This window comes from Entelurus aequoreus, linkage group LG11 (genome assembly GCF_033978785.1).
Source record: "Entelurus aequoreus isolate RoL-2023_Sb linkage group LG11, RoL_Eaeq_v1.1, whole genome shotgun sequence".
In the NCBI taxonomy this organism is placed as follows: Eukaryota; Metazoa; Chordata; class Actinopteri; order Syngnathiformes; family Syngnathidae; genus Entelurus; species Entelurus aequoreus.
This window is the reverse complement of record NC_084741.1, coordinates 21,378,390-21,395,906: the sequence shown is the minus strand read 5'-3', so window position 1 is coordinate 21,395,906 and position 17,517 is coordinate 21,378,390. Positions and strand designations below refer to the sequence as shown.

General features: G+C 38.8%; 1 protein-coding gene across 3 annotated transcripts in view; it reads right to left on the bottom strand.

Moving 5' to 3' along the window:
• septin7b (septin 7b) overlaps window positions 1-17,517 on the bottom strand; it is a 34,430-nt gene that overhangs the window by 15,402 nt on the left and 1,511 nt on the right. For all 3 annotated transcript variants that reach the window (XM_062062678.1, XM_062062679.1, XM_062062680.1), the window contains exons 2-5: window positions 16,457-16,559; window positions 14,905-15,011; window positions 9,255-9,355; window positions 8,996-9,130 (exon numbers count right to left, since the gene is read on the bottom strand). In XM_062062678.1, the coding sequence (XP_061918662.1) occupies window positions 8,996-9,130; window positions 9,255-9,355; window positions 14,905-15,011; window positions 16,457-16,559 (446 nt within the window). The remainder of the gene's footprint in view (window positions 1-8,995; window positions 9,131-9,254; window positions 9,356-14,904; window positions 15,012-16,456; window positions 16,560-17,517) is intronic.

Sequence of the window (17,517 nt, the reverse complement as noted above, 5' to 3'; positions counted from 1 at the left end):
TGTCCTTCTGGGACATTCCATGAAGAACGGAAAAAGACCATTGGTTGAAGTTTCCTTAAAGCAGAAGGCAATGAGAAGTCTAATAATAATAACAGTACTAATTTCTTTAAAACATAAGCAGATGGTCCTGAACACCGCATGTGCAGAATCTTACAGCATCGCAATCTCAATTCTAAGCAACAAAACCACAATTCCTGTTTTTTTCAAGAATCATGCAGCCCTAGATTGAACACAAATGTGTGTTATCCTTGTAAAGACAGGTTATTTCATTCAGTTCAAGAATACAGAATGCACACATGTGTATTTGGATGTGTAACTACTCTTAAGGACTCTATCAGTCCTTCTATAGGAGGGACATGGAGTTAAAGCAAACAAAGTAAGAAACCATCTGTGACACCAGACGGATGTTTGCAACGTCGGGGTGACCTTGTAGTCATGAGAAAAGCAGAGTTATTCTTGGCCACTGGCGAGCTGGATAAATATGCCTGGGACATTTATGGATCACTACACACAAGGCGAACATGGAATGTTTACTTTGAGTATCATTTTACTTTTTGTTAAACTATAGCTGGCACTACAAGCAGAAACGTATTGTGATTAGCAGTCACTGAAGACAGAAATGCAGAGAGCAAGAAGTTCTAATACTCGTGACATTTTTGTATAGTCTGTAACAAACATCAACTTTGTGCAAGTAGAAACACATTTCAATACAATGAAGGCACACTACAAATATGGCATAACAGTGTTCCCCGCAGCTTATTCTTGTAGTTTTTATTTTAATTCATTTCTAAGTAAAATGGTTTGACTGATAGACTTAGAAATGTGACTGACGTGTGTTAGTAGCTCCTGACTTAAAATTGACATTAATAATGTCCTTGTGCAGGATTGCAGAAACAATTCATTTTTGCCTCAATGAGCTTGCATTTCATCTCTGGCTGAATGCAAAATATTTTATGATTATTTGAAACATATGTGCGCTAGTTGTCCTATACGGAAAGAATTCAAAATGATTAACAGCCAAATCTGCCATTAAAAAAAAAGGGTCGCACAACCTCATGAGTTTCAACATGTGCCAGAGGCATGAGTGCAGCCTGAGGACACACTTGCACAAACAATGTCTCGTATAAAGGACAGAGGGCTCTTTATAGTGTGCAGTTACAAGTACTGTAGGTTTAAGTGATTCCATCTAGACTGAAGGCATACAGACTCTACAGAGCTGCCAACAAGTAAAACCGAGATTTCAGATATACAGTATTTCCTAAGAACATACACCATTATCTCTGCTTTTGAATCTTATTTAAAGGGGACCTATTTACAAATTGACATGTGCAAAGGTAGTAATATATGATAAAACAAGACGACCGGTAAAGAAGGATCTCCCCGTTTATCCCATTTTTATCACAAAGAAAAAACCAGCCAGGTGAACAGCTGATTTTTTCAATTTGTCGATTTACAAAATCAACTTTTCTTACCTATTGGTACTTGTTTAGCGTATTAGTGTATAAGTCCCGAAAATGTGAAATCAAATGGCAGAGGTATTTATAAAACAATATTGCCTTCCTTGAAACATCCTCCAAACTAATGTTTGGAATTTGCTTAACTTGTAACATTTTTCCAATTGGTGGCATCAGCGGATATCTCAATATATGGTAAGGTTTTACCCGAAGAGCTTTGCGCAACTCCGCTATTTTAGTCCAACGATTTTAGTCAATACTGTAAGTTCCTTGTTTTTCGCTATCCTCTTGTTGTGGGCAGACTGGCTCGTACGTGCACATGCACAATCCGCTGTTGCCATTTCTAATATAAAGTAGCATATAGGTCAAACTCATGTCTTTTAAGTAGACTCCATATGGAAGAGCTAAAAACTACAACGTGGCTGACGCGGTCAAAGTGGTGCCACATATATAAAACCAGCCACAAAACGTTGCATCCTGAAGAGACGGTCAGGAAGCGGCTTGAAGATGGCTTGTAAAACATCATCTATGCATCTTGACCAAAGAAACCACCAATGCATGTTATGTAGACCCCATTTAAAATGTATATAAAAATCATAGTATGACCTCTTTAACAGAATCTGAGTGGTTAAGTTAGTTATAACACACACAGGTGATTTGCAAATACAATTCATGAGCTTTCCTAGGCGTGTAGATGTGTGTTGATTTTAAAGATAAACACTTTTCTACATCTCATATGATTTTTGATCTTGGGCTTCGAACCCTGGTCTCAGCCAAAAATCAAAGCAAGATCTACGCCTACATATATGTATGTATGTCTTATATACTTGTTCTTATGCTATCTGAACTATGTTCTCTGCTCGCTGTAGATATCCTACCAAGTCAAACCTACACTGTTTCAATGCCCATTTCTCTGATGATGCATTTGTTTATGACTGAAGTGCTGTTATCAACCAAACCCTCCTCCTCCCACCCCCCGGATTGTAAATAATTCAATGTATATACTCTGATGATTAACTTATGTGATGACTGTATTATGCTGATAGTATATATTTGTACCATGAATTGATTACGTGGACCCCGACTTAAACAAGTTGAAAAACTTATTCAGGTGTTACCATTTAGTGGTCAAATGTACGGAATATGAACTGAACTGTGCAATCTACTAATAAAAGTTTCAATCAATCAATCAATCAATGTATGTAGGTGTGTGTTTTTCTCATTGTGCTTCTTGCCGTTTTCCCCATTTTTGCTGGTGTTTTTTGTAATGTGCCAAGAGCAAATGAGTCACGGGCCACAGATGGCAACTGTGGCTCACTTTGGGCACCCCTGCTGTAGAAACGGTTTATGGCCACTATAGTCCTGGTAATGTCGTACATTGTTCATCCTATGGTCACATATGAGACGCAAGTCGGCTTACTCAAAACCAGAGGTAGTAAAATCAGCTGTTCACCTGGCGGATTTTTTCTTTGTGATAAAAAGGGGATAAACTGGGAGATGTCTGTGTTTACTTTTGTACAAAAAAAATCAACACAAAATCCCTACTTTGGAATATTCATGGTTGCTGTCGAGCGATGACGACGACTGTGGGTCCATGACCAATGAACGGGCCGCTGGCATTTACAGAACCTTACATTTTGTGGAAGATCTTCCAGTGGAACACCGCAACGCTGGAGAGAGGAAGCCGGTTGATTGCTGCGTCCCCAAAAAGCAAGTCCTCGCATGCAGGAAGAGTTGTTTGATGTTGGATGCAAAAAATGACCACTGCGTTGCAACAATCAGCCTTAATGCATTGTTGCAGCTCCATTATTTTTGTGCATGTCATGCCATCATGTGCGTTTGCGAGACAAGTGGGCGAAGTGCTAAGGGGGTGTAGATAGATAGTACTTTATTGATTCCTTCAGGAGAGTTCGAGAGCGCCTGGATGTGAAGGTGGAGAGAGAAGAGAGGCGTGCGGGCATGTTCAGGGGTTAAAACGTGTGCCTGTTGATGAGTGGGGGGTGTCACTATTATCATATTAATACATTATTTTCCCAATATTTTCTCGATCGACCGGTAGGGTCTTAAAGATTGACTGGTCGATCGCGATCGACCGGTAGGGTCTTAAAGATTGACTGGTCGATCGAGATCGACCGGTAGGGTCTTAAAGATTGACTGGTCGATCGCAATCGACCGGTAGGGTCTTAAAGATTGACTGGTCGATCGCAATCGACCGGTAGGGTCTTAAAGATTGACTGGTCGATCGTGATCGACCGGTAGGGTCTTAAAGATTGACTGGTCGATCGTGATCGACCGGTAGGGTCTTAAAGATTGACTGGTCGATCGCAATCGACCGGTTGGGTCTTAAAGATTGACTGGTCGATCGTGATCGACCGGTAGGGTCTTAAAGATTGACTGGTCGATCGTGATCGACAGGTTGGCAACCCCTGCTCTAGAACTACAACTGGTTCGGAACTAACAGTGTTCGGATTGTAATTATCCAAATATGATTAGCAGTGAAGTAGAAAACTTTTAATGTTGTGGCTCAGAGAGCGAATCCAGGCGACAACAAGTAAGCTAGCTAGATGATGCTATCTATGCTAACTAGCGAACTTGTTTCGGCGCCATGTCCTGCAATTTGGTGCAGCCTTTAGGCAAGAGGAACAGCGAGTACCTGCGACTGAGGCAAGCGTTAAACAAATTTTGTTTGGATCCTATTTATGTTTTTATATTATATTTATATTGTAGTGGATTTAAATAATTCACTCACTTTTGTTAGTGTTAGAGAGTTACGGTCGGACGTTTTTTTTTAACAGGACACATTTCCGATGTTTTGTGTTGTTGCACTGAGAAGCCACGGCTGTATAGCTACTGCTCAATTGCTGATAGGAATACAAAGTCGGAATGTCATTAAAACAATTAGCTGCATCTTTTGAACCTCCTTCGACTCCCGTCCTTACACGCTACAATATTTTGTTAGAAAAAAGGCGGAAGTGATATTTTGACGCAAAAATTTATGTTTAAAACGCGGACATTTCAGATGCTTGATTCAAGTTATGTATGAAGTGTCGGGCAGCCGAGGCAACTCTTGTTCATTTATTGGGGGAATGTCAGAGAATAAAAGAGTTATGGTTGAAAACAACAAAAGAAGCAATCACATTCCTTAATATAAACATCCCAATGACACTGCAAACTTGTATTCTTGGGGATCTCCATCAATTTAGTAACGTGTCATCAAAGAGTAAAAATGCATTTCTTTCAATATGCATAATAACAAAAAGGATAATATTTAAAAAATGGATAGATGTTGATAGTCCAACACATTCTGACTGGTACACACAAACTATGGAGATGATATCAGTAGAAAAAACTGCATTTAGTTTAGATAATAATGAGTCATATATTGGAATATGGGATCCACTATTTAAATTTGTTTCAACTAATAAATGAACCAAAAATATGACTTATTTTATCTTTGTGGAAAATATTGGACACAGTGTGCTGTCAAGCTTATGAGATGTGATGCAAGTGTAAGCCACTGTGACACTATTCTTTTTTTTTTACAAATGTCTGTAAAGATAATGTCAATGAGGGATTTTTAATCACTGCTATGTTGAAATTGTTACTAATATTGATACCGTTGTTGATAATATTCATTTTTGTTTCACTACTTTTAGTTTGTTCTGTGTCATGCTTGTGTGTCCTCTCAATTGCTCGGTTTATTGCTATTCTGAATGTTGCTGGGTCGGGTTTGGTTTTGGAATTGGATTGCATTATTATGGTATTGTTGTGTTTTGTTTTGTAGGATTGATTAATTTCAAAAAAAAAAAAGATGCTTGATATAAAACGTTGATTTGGAGAGTTTTTTTTTTTTAGAGTGCTTCATAGGTGGAATAGAACAACTTCATTGTTAGTTGACTTTTGCTAACGTTTATTTACGAGTGAGAATGCATATAAAAAGAAAAACATGAGTCCTTGTCTTACATAGGGATTGTAAATGACAGGCAAAAAAAAAAAAAGTGCAGTTCCCCATTAATAAAGAGATTGTTGAAGTCATCCTTTCATCGTCTACTGTGTATAAATCACACAAAAACATCACAGTCCAGAAGACTTTAACTTCAGTTGGAATGTCGGTAGACAAGGGGAATTTCCAGCAATCTTCAGCAGAATCCAGAAAAGTTGACAGATTTGATTCGACTATGTGACATATTTTTCCGGTTCAAATATAAATACCAAAGCAATTGCTTCATTTTAGGACTGTAAAATACCTGTTAAAGCAAGCAGCAAACACTTGTTGGTCTTAATCAGCTGCGGTCCATTTTGTCAGCATCCGCCAACTTTTTTTTTTTTTTTTTTTTTTACAAGACAGCTGACTCAGTCAAACATTATCATTTACAACAAAGCCTGGAGGGTGCAGTAGTCTTAGGAAACCATGCTGCACAATTTTACTGGCACACTTTTGGTGGCACAAAACTGGCTAAACATATAAACAACGTAATATTAAAGTACCAGTAGAGTGGAAAAGCAAGTTGCCTCTATATTTACGCTATTATATTATATATCTAATTTTTGACACTGAAAGACCAAAGTTTGCGAGTAGTTCGATATTATCAAAATAGTATCAATCTCATCGAGATTCCAGAGCCATTTTGAGAGATAATGAGCTAGCCCAGGGGTCGGCAACCCAAAATGTTGAAAGAGCCATATTGGACCAAAAATACAAAAACAAATCTGTCTGGAGCCGCAAAAAATTAAAAGCCATATTACATACAGACAGTGTGTCATGAGATATAAATGTAATTAAGAGGACTTAAAGGAAACTAAATGAGCTCAAATATAGCTACAAATGAGGCATAATGATGCAATATGTACACATCGCTAGCCTAAATAGCATGTTAGCATCGATTAGCTTGCAGTCATGCAGTGACCAAATACGTCTGATTAGCACTCCACACAAGTCAATAACATCAACAAAACTCACCTTTGTGCATTCATGCACAACGTTAAAAGTGTGGTGGACAAAATGAGACAGAAAAAGTGGCATAAAACACGTCCTAGAAAGTCGGAGAAAGTTATATCAATCAATACATGTAAACAAACTATACGGTGAGTTCAAGGACCGCCAAAATAAGTAGGACAAAACGGCGCTCGCCAAATACTCGAATCAGTGAAGCATGTTTAATATAAACAGTGTGCTTTATAACACTTAGGGAGGTTTGTGTCATGTTTGTCCTCCTACAGAAACCATACTAATACAAAAAAATAGATTTTTTCCCCCTCATCTTTTTCCATTCTTCATACATTTTTGAAAAATCTCCAGAGAGCCACTAGGGCGGCGCTAAAGAGCCGCATGCGGCTCTAGAGCCGCGGGTTGCCGACCCCTGAGCTAGCCAGACACATCATCATGTGACGGAGAGGTAGGAAGCACAGATCCCTTCATCACAAACAATGCAAATCATGCAAACTTTACTTTGGGAAAAATTATGCTCCAGAAACTTATAGTTGATTCTGAATATAAGGAAAATGAGCTACAAGTTTTAGAAGCTCTGCTGAACAGATCCATCTTTACATTAAGCATCATGTTGCAGTATTGCCAAGTGACGAACAAGAAATATAAACTACAAACATAAAACGATAGCTTACTGTACGATGTCTGCTCTTACTTCGATGACCACTGATAGGATGTCCACATCTCCCCGTTTACATGAAGAATTAATCATGATGCACACGAAAGGTTAACAAGACAAAGGCTCCCTGCAGACACTGTCTTCGGTTGTGTGTGTTTGTCTCCATCTTCGGGTATACATTGAATGTCACAGATGAACAACTTCTAGACTAATGGCTAAATCTTCCTAATATCCAGATGAGAGGCATGATTTATAATCTAGAATAACTCTGACAAGCCGAGATGCGATGATGCGAGAGCAGCAGGACGTCGCGGCCAGCTCACAGTAAAAGCTGCAGAGGGCTAATTGGCTGTCTGTTATCAATCCGCTGCTAAAAAATACTTTGTCTGCGTTACCGCTTATAATAACCACATTGCTAATATTTAGTTCATGTTCAGGTCACGATATGTATATAGACTACTGTTGGCGGGTTTTGAATCAATCAATCAATCAATCAATCAATCAATCAATCAATGTTTATTTATATAACCCTAAATTACAAGTGTCTCAAATGGCTGCACAAGCCACAACGACATCCTTGGTTCAGAATGGTTATTTAGAGGGTTTTGTGGGTGGAATAGAGAGCCCCCATTGATGGACTATTTATGTATTCATTTATTTACCACTTAGAATGCATTAAAAAAAAGTTCATATCTTTAATAGGGATTGTGAATGATAAACAGCACATCTATCTCTGATTGTTGTGTATTTCAAGTTTCAAGTTTCAAGTTTATTATTCTTCGGTCAATCGTCAACAAAATAAACAAACAGTTGTACATTCTTAAATTGAAAATGAAAATGTTGCAGACCGAAAGGGTTTAGGCTGAAGTTGAACACTTATTGCGCCTAACCCTATAAGCAATGTCAAGTACAAAATAAACTTCCGAAAATTATTGAATGTCCATTGTACAACATATTATAAATACACATTATACATAACATAAACACAGTTCAATTATATACACAGTAAAGGCATGTGAAATATCCTTGTAGACATGTTAAACCTTTGTACCAATTTATATACTATATACAAACAATTGTACTTCCATTAATATTTATAACCCACATTTAGTATTTGAATTAACATTGATCATAGTATTAACTACTGTGTTGATTCTAGAGTGATATATTTTTTCAAGACATTGGTCTTAAAGTGTTTTTTAAATGTGTGAATAGAACTGGAACATTTTAAGGAATAATCCAAGCTGTTCCACAGTTGAACCCCCCTGACAGAAACACATCTACTTTTTAAGCTTGTTCTTATCTTAGCTTTCTGGAAGACAGCTGAACCTCTGAGGTCATAGGGATTCTCTCTGGGTTTAAACCTCTCCTGTAGACACCCAGGCAGCATGTGGTTATGAGCTTTGTACGTCACAATAGCAGTGTTGAGGTCAACAAGATCGTGCAGTTTTAATGTTTTTAATTTAATAAACAGAGCATTGGTATGGTCATGATAATCTGCATAATTTACAATTCTAATCGCTTTCTTTTGAAGTAAGTATATAGATTTAATGTTTGTTTTGTAATTTCCAGTATGACTGATCGGATACTATGGTCAGAGTGCAGAGGTGTTACTCCAGATACGTCAATCTACGGACATTACTGAAGATATTCAAAATGGCGACTGAATTTGTGGCATTTTGTGATGTTTAGATGTTTATTTAACATACTTTGCGGATTGTAAATACAATTGGATATGGTTTAACAGATACAATGAAACAAATAAGCATATAAAGTAAATTTGGTTTTCCACTCCTACTGGTACTTAAAAAATACATTTACCTTTGCAAAGATAATACTTCTCAGCTTTGATTGACACTGTCAGAGGTATATGGAGGAGGTGTACCAAATACTGTGACCAGTGAGTGTTCACTGCTGGTGGTTTGCCAAACTCACCCGTGTCCTGAGGGTGCGATGAAGTAGAGGCAGCAGTGAATTCGGCTGTCGGGCATCTGTCGTCTGTTCACCCGTGATTCAGAGTTCAGGTAATCCTCAAACTTGCTGTCGATGTGGTCGATGACGGGCTGCCAGCTGCACACACACACACTTTTCAAGAAACAAATCTCCACAGCACGCATTCAAATTATTATCTATATTATGGATGAAAGATGAAGAAATGTTAGGAGTGTCAAACTGAAGTGGTGTAAATTCTTACCAGTTGCTGTTGTCGACAGCATCACCAAAGCCTGGAGTGTCAACAATTGTGAGCAACAGTTGCACGCCGCCTTCTTTTATGAGCACTTTTGACTGCTCCACCTGAAACAAGGCAGAGCATTGAAGGGCGAGTTGAGATTCATTATTTGGTAGAAAGAGGGTCTCTGAACCCAGAACATTCAAATCAAAATAGAACCCATGCGACAGAAGGAAATAAAACCATTAGCGGTGCTAACTAACACGTCACACGTAGACGTGATGCCAGCGACATGTCCAAACAGGTCATACTCACACTGTGCTTTTAGAGAACTATGTTGAGGAACTGGTAGAACACACAAACATCAGGAGACAGCAATGTTGTCACTCATGAGCCAGACAAAGTGTCGCACCTGTGGAGTTCTCAACAGGAGTCCATACAACTTGTGTAATTACTGCGACATCAAGTAAAGCTGCAGCTGGCAATGAACATGAGTGGGAATATACTCGTTATCTTCCATGCCAATCAAACAGTGTTTAAAGAGAAAATGGTTACCAATAGTTAGACCAAATTGTTAATCCTGCCGAGCTCGAAGGCATACAAAGAGTTTAGTTCAGTAGGCACTTATTTTGAATTTACACTGTCAAAAGATGTGAAGGTAGGCATGTGCCGATCGATAGACTACCGATCAGTATCGCCTGATTTTCGTGAAAATGTACAAGATCGCCATTGCTGATTAATAATGCCTTTCAATGCCGAGCACAAACGCCAATCCCCTCTGGCTGACATTATTTATTTTAAGTCCACTGGCTGACAAGCTAGCAGCTAATTGTGTATCTCCATATGCAGTGTGGAGCTTCATCCCAAAGTTAATAATCATAACCGCATTGCATCAAAAATAAACTACATTTCTTATCATTATCTCATATATTTATAACTGGAGGACAAGACAAAACGTGTTACACTCCGAGAGCAAGCCAGAAGCAGGCATGGTAATAGCTAAGATAGCCGCTAAGCTAGCTTGAAGCAACACAAAGAAATAAGTGTTTAGTAAACTTTAAGAAGATGGAAACATGTTACAGCATAAAGTAAGCAGTTACTAACAGGAAATTAACAAGTAGATTAATGAGAGTCAAGAAAGAGGATAACATAACAGCAACTGTGCCATGTTTGTGAGTTGGCTAAGCCAGTTGCACACGACATGTAAGGAGAAGGCGGATGGATTAATGAATCAGTAGTCTTAAAGGCCTACTGAAAGCCACTACTACCGACCACGCAGTCTGATAGTTTATATATCAATGATGAAATCTTAACATTATAACACATGCCAATACGGCCGGGTTAACTTATAAAGTGACATTTTAAATTTGCCGCTAAACTTCCGGTTCGAAACGCCTCTGAGGATGACGTATGCGCGTGACGTAGCCCGGCGAACACGGGTATGCCTTCCACATTGAAGTCGATACGAAAAAGCTCTGTTTTCATTTCATAATTCCACAGTATTCTGGACATCTGTGTTCGTGAATCTGTTTCAATCATGTTCATTGCATTATGGAGAAGGAAGCCAAGCAAGCAAAGAAGAAAGTTGTCGGTGCGAAATGGACGTATTTTTCGAACGTAGTCAGCCACAACAGTACACAGCCGGCGCTTCTTTGTTTACATTCCCGAAAGATGCAGTCAAGATGGAAGAACTCGGATAACAGAGACTCTAACCAGGAGGACTTTTGATTTGGATACACAGACGCCTGTAGAGAACTGGGACAACACAGACTCTTACCAGGATTACTTTGATTTGGATGACAAAGACGCAGACGTGCTACTGTGAGTATGCAGCTTTGGCTTTTTTTTGCGTATGTACGTAACTTTTTTAAAATATATAAGCTTTATGAACCTTGGGTTAGGTGAACGGTCTTTTGGGCTGAGTGATTGTGTGTGTTGATCATGTGTTTGAATTGTATTGGCGTGTTCTATGGAGCTAGGAGCTAGCAGAGGAGCTAGCATAACACGTACCGTACCTACGTGCGCGTCACGTACGTAACTTTTTAAAAATATATAAGCTTTATGAACCTTGGATTAGGTGAACGGTCTTTTGGGCTGAGTGATTGTGTGTGTTGATCATGTGTTTGAATTGTATTGGCGTGTTCTATGGAGCTAGGAGCTAGCAGAGGAGCTAGCATAACACATACCGTACCTACGTGCGCGTCACGTACGTAACTTTTTAAAAATATATAAGCTTTATGAACCTTGGGTTAGGTGAACGGTCTTTTGGGCTGAGTGATTGTGTGTGTTGATCAGGTGTTTGAATTGTATTGGCGTGTTCTATGGAGCTAGGAGCTAGCAGAGGAGCTAGGAGCTAGCATAACAAACACGCAGGTGTTATTATGCAGGATTAATTTGTGGCATATTAAATATAAGCCTGGTTGTGTTGTGGCTAATAGAGTATATATATGTCTTGTGTTTATTTACTGTTGTAGTCATTCCCAGCTGAATATCAGGTACCGTGAGTATGCAGCCTTGGCTGCTAAACATTCGATAACTTGACCGTATGTGCGCGTCACGTACGTAACTTTTTAAAAATATATAAGCTTTATGAACCTTGGGTTAAGGAAACGGTCTTTCGGGCTGAGTGATGGTGTGTGTTGATCAGGTGTTTGAATTGTATTGGCGTGTTCTATGGAGCTAGGAGCTAGCAGAGGAGCTAGGAGCTAGCATAACAAACACGCAGGTGTTTTTATGCAGGATTAATTTGTGGCATATTAAATATAAGCCTGGTTGTGTTGTGGCTAATAGAGTATATATATGTCTTGTGTTTATTTACTGTTGTAGTCATTCCCAGCTGAATATCAGGTCACCCCCGGCTCTTACAGCATCTTCCCTATCTGAATAGCTTCAACTCCCCACTAGTCCTTCACTTGCACTTTACTCATCCACAAATCTTTCATCCTCGCTCAAATTAATGGGGAAATTGTCGCTTTCTCGGTCCGAATCTCTCTCACTTCATGCGGCCATCATTGTAAACAATAGGGAACTTTGCGTATATGTTCAACTGACTACGTCACGCTACTTCCGGTAGGGGCAAGCCTTTTTTTTATCAGATACCAAAAGTTGCAATCTTTATCGTCGTTGTTCTATACTAAATCCTTTCAGCAAAAATATGGCAATATCGCGAAATGATCAAGTATGACACATAGAATAGATCTGCTATCCCCGTTTAAATAAAAAAAATTCATTTCAGTAGGCCTTTAATACCAAGGGTAGTAACAGTATATGATCGATACTAGAGTGATTTGGTCGACATTTTCATTCATCAAAATAATTTTGGTGTTATTTTTGTTCACGTTTACAAACTCAGGGAATAATTCGCTGGACAAAGGAGGACTTTGAGGTCAAAAAACAAATAATGAAAATAAGTGGTAGATATTTGGGCTATAACAATATCAAAATCTCACTGTTTTGATATCATCACAATAATTAAGCCAAGGTACTGACTGTTGTGGTATAGTCAAAAATTAAAAATAAGATGAAATGTAAAATAAAAAAATAAAAACAAAGCCAGTGTGGCAGGAATGTTAATAAGAAAAACACTTCATGTAATTATTACTTAAAAAAAGTATTTTTAAGTGCAAAGAAGAGTGCAATAACAATAAGTATTTCAAGTAACTTTAGATAATCGTCTTTAAACTAACAAAGTAACAAGTGTAAAATAATAATATTCAGTTTAGTGTCTTAACTTCTTGAGAAGCATCGTCTTCTGCAATGGCCATTTTTATACTAGGAGAATGCTGATTGTCAGGAGGTTAACTGACAATCAAATCAAATCAACTTTTTTTTATAAAGCACATTTAAAATTTACCACAGGGGTAACCAAAGTGCTGTACAATGGGCAGGTTAAAAGATAATACGAGGACCGAGCAAACACAACACAACACCAACAGAACACGATAAAAAATAAATAAATAAAACATAAAAACATAAATGTAACAATGTAACTTTTAATCATGTAAATACCTCACAAATACCGGTAGGTGTTTGGTCTCACTGGCTTCTTGGTTTCACAGAAAGGGTATTTTCCATGTGAGGGTTCATCAAGTGACCTATTACTCATATTCCTCGTTGTAGACGTTGCGGTCTTTTGTTTTTTTTAGATTTATGCCAAAAGGAAATAACTGCTTGTCTGCACATTCATCGGACCGACAAAAGACTCCAACATCTTATTTTCTCCCCGATTGTATTTGTGTTCCTCGTAAAACTAAAATGTGTCCATACTTCTAATTTAAACTTTGTAGGAGGTTCTCCGCTCTGCTTGACTGCCCTGCACAAAGGATCATGGGACATGTAGTTTATACTTTTCAGACCAACCAATTTATTAGCACCAGAAAAAAACCACACTGACGAAAATACTCCAAGTTTTTGTCTAATACCACATACCTTGGTGTTATTGCTAGCATTTTGGAGCCAAACTACTGAGTGACATCCCTGGTAGAAAGGAGTTTTTACATTTGTTTAGTTGTTGTGTACTATTGGCTTTGTTTTGCTCAAATAATTTTATGTAATAAAAAGAATAAGAAACTAGTTTAAATATTGTGTTGTCAATAACACTCACCACAAATACAAAGAAAAATGTACAGTTAACGCAAATTAGAGATCGACAGATTATTATCGCCTGGAGATTTCCCATATTTAAAAATGCAAAAGTTGATGCTCTTGTGACCCACCGTCTTAGACACACGTAATAAAGGTGTTTGTGAAATCCCCTGATGTTGTAAAGAGTTGCAATTCCCGCACTCGACTGGAGGCTTCGGTTCTAGCTGTAGGATTGGGTTTGTTGTGCTGCTGCCGTTTTAAACAAACTTTACAGCGTGCAGTCATTTGTTTCACACCCTTTGCCGCAAATCGAAACCACCGACAGCGCTTTTCTTTTCTTGGGAATCAACTTCTCCCTCTAGTTAGAATTAGCCATGTTTTGCTAGTTGTGTGAATCTCTGGTAAGGAAATAAGGAGGAGGTTGGAAGCTATGAAAGCGGAGAAAAACTAAAAAAAATGTATTTGATAAAATCGATATATCGCCCAGGCCTGAATATGGGCTCCAAATATCAATTACCTGCCTCCTTGACTACTAATAATTTGTATCTGCTTTGAAAAAACATATCACTCAATCTCTAAAACAAGTGATCGATGTCGGTATGAATGTCAGACGATCTTACTCATGGATGATTAAGATCGGAAACGGCAGCATAAGATCATGATCAGAACATCCCTACTGAGGGGTACCAAAATAATGTTCTGTCATCTTTACTTTCAAAGTATGGCACCGAAAGGGCAGAGATGGTCACAGAAAATGCACCACATTCTCTATTACGGTGATTGTCAAAACTGTGGTACGTACACGACTAATGGTACGTGGGCTCCATCTAGTGGTACACCAACTAATCATTTGAATAGAGAACACAGTTTTGTTCTCCAATATTCAAACACAGTGTTACCTACCGTTCAAACTGTGTGAAATGTTACAGTGGCCAAAAGTATTAAATATACTTGTTAAATAAAACCTATGCCTTGTTTTTAATGACTACTTAGGCCTACTCCGCTACTGTATTTAAATGTTCGTCATTATGATGGTACATGGAGAGCAAAATTTTTTCTGAGATGTTACCAGTGCTCTATTAGAATGTACCTGGACTGTCTTCTTGATTCGATGTGAAGGTCCTGGATACTCTGCTGAGTACAGGTCGGTGAGGAAGAGCGAGTTGATCAGCGTGGATTTTCCCAAACCCGACTCACCTAGTGGAAGAGCAACATGAGAGCACGGGCAGCAATGTTAGGAAACGTTACTTAAGTGGCAACTATCACATAAATAAAACATTGTGAAACCACCAAAGTTAAATGTCCCTGAAGAAACAAATGTAAGACATATCAGCTTATTAACTCCATTTTACACAATCTAAAATATACCTAAAAACATTGCCTTTACAGTACATAATGTTTTCAGGATGGTGACTGACCTTGAACAGATCAATACAATTGATTTATTTACTATGGAAAAACAGATCAGAGGTCAACCAGCGACCTGGAATGGATTGTATTGACCATGGAGGTTCCACGGTATATGCAAATGAACAAAGCATGCATCCATGTACAAGACAACAAACAGAGCGTGTCATTGTGTTACTTTGAAGGCACATCGAGCTTGGTAAGTCCAGTGTGGACACCATCCAAAAGGATCATGAGCTCACATGAACACTGGTCCTGCCTGCCAGTGTTTAATGAGACGCCACTCTCACAAACAACCAGACGAAATGGGGGGAATTTGTTACGAACAAAGCTTGGCCAAATTCTCCTGCCACAACATCACAATGAGAAGCAATGATGGGCCTGTCGCGCATGACACCTGGACACGCACTGGTAACAGTCCCATCTCCTTCCTTCCTTTCCTCTGGCACTCTTCCTGCCTTCCTAGCTCACACCTCGATGGTGACGTCCTGCTCTGCACAGCAAGGACATGTGGGCTCATTGTGAAGCACAGCCAAGACAAACTCAACACTCATAAATGGTGTGTGTGTGGCAACAAAAATGAGCCTCAACAACCTTTTCCATGTTGGTTCAATATAATCTGCAATGACACCCAAAGTGACAGTATTTGTTCCACACTTGGCTTTTTTTCTGGGACACGTGAGTTTGTCACCATTTAGCTGGTTTATAAATAGATATGAGAGCAATGAATCTCTGATTCATTAATGATATTCTGACAAAAAAAGCTAACCAACACGTTTGTACGGTGAACAAAAAGTGCAGAGCGAGCAGCGTGAGCAGAGCTATTCTTAGAGATTCGCTGCTGCAAATTCTATTGGTCCCAGCACAGGAAATGGTTTTGACCCGAACAAACATTTTCCCTCCAAAAAAGGGACTGATGAGCCGGAGAGGATATTGGCTCAAAAGCTGCATTCTTCTCCAAAGAATATCTGCATTTTTCTACAAACGGTCTGTTCAACAAGACGATGTTGCTTTTCCAAAAAGTCAGCAGTGCTCCGCGTCCGCATCTTTCACTCAGCAGTGACAAAGCAGGGCGCTTGTCCCCAGTGTATAAACATGGCCCCACACACACGCACACACCCACACCCACACCATCTTGTCTCAAAAACACACCACAATGAAGAAGCAGAAATGCAGAGCAAAAAAGGCACAATGAGACAATTGAAAGTACAACAAGGGCAAGCTTGCACTCTTACCCACGACCATCAGGGTGAACTCAAAGCCCCTCTTGACAGACTTCCTGTACACTTGGTTGGGGAGGCTTGCAAAGCCAACATATCCTTCCAGATTCTTTTGCTGCTGCAAGACAAACATGAAGAGCAATTTCAGACATTAATCAATCGCTTTTTAACGTAGCTTTTTTTAGCATAGCCTCCACTGAAACCTCATCCATACACTACCTATATCAGTTATTTGACAAAGCTCTGCATTCACCAACTTGTTTCAAGCTACATTTCTCAGATGATATTATTGTTGATGACTGAAGTGGTGATATCAATCAAAACCTTACCCCCCCCCCACCCCACCCCAACCCCCTCCACATCCCACTCCCCGGATTGTAAATAATGTAAATAATTCAATGTATATACTCTGATGATGATTAACTTGTGTGATGACTGTATTATGCGGATAGTATATATTTATAACATTAATTGATTAACGTGGACCCCGACTTAAACAAATTGAAAAACATATTCGTGTGTTACCATTTAGTGGTCAATTGTACGGAATATGTACTGTACTGTGCAATCTACTAATAAAAGTCTCAATCAATCAATCTACTGTATAAACATTTGGAGACAAACGGTACAGTAACTGACCTACATTTTTAAGACTCCATTAAATTCTGCAAGGCCATCTTTTGACATCTTAGTTCAGTGAGCATCTAAAGGAGGGTTACTCATCTGTGGCTTGCAGGCCGAATTGACATCAGACCGGCGGCCTTCGGGTTGAATTTAAAATTTGGAAGTGAGTAGCATTTTTGCAGTAAATTCTAAAAATCCCATGACCACTTCAGTCATATCAGAATCAGAATCAGTTTTATTGGCCACGCTTGACACAAAGATCAGTAATTTTAAACCATACGGCCAAACACCCCAAAAAAGGCTGCCAAAAATGATCGGTTTCTCATAGGGCTGCACGAAGTTGAGAAAAAACCTAATTGTGATTTATCCCTCCAAAATTGTGATGTTTATATTTTATACATATAAATACATAGAACTGCAAAAATAACAAGTGAAGGAAGACGTGTTACTTT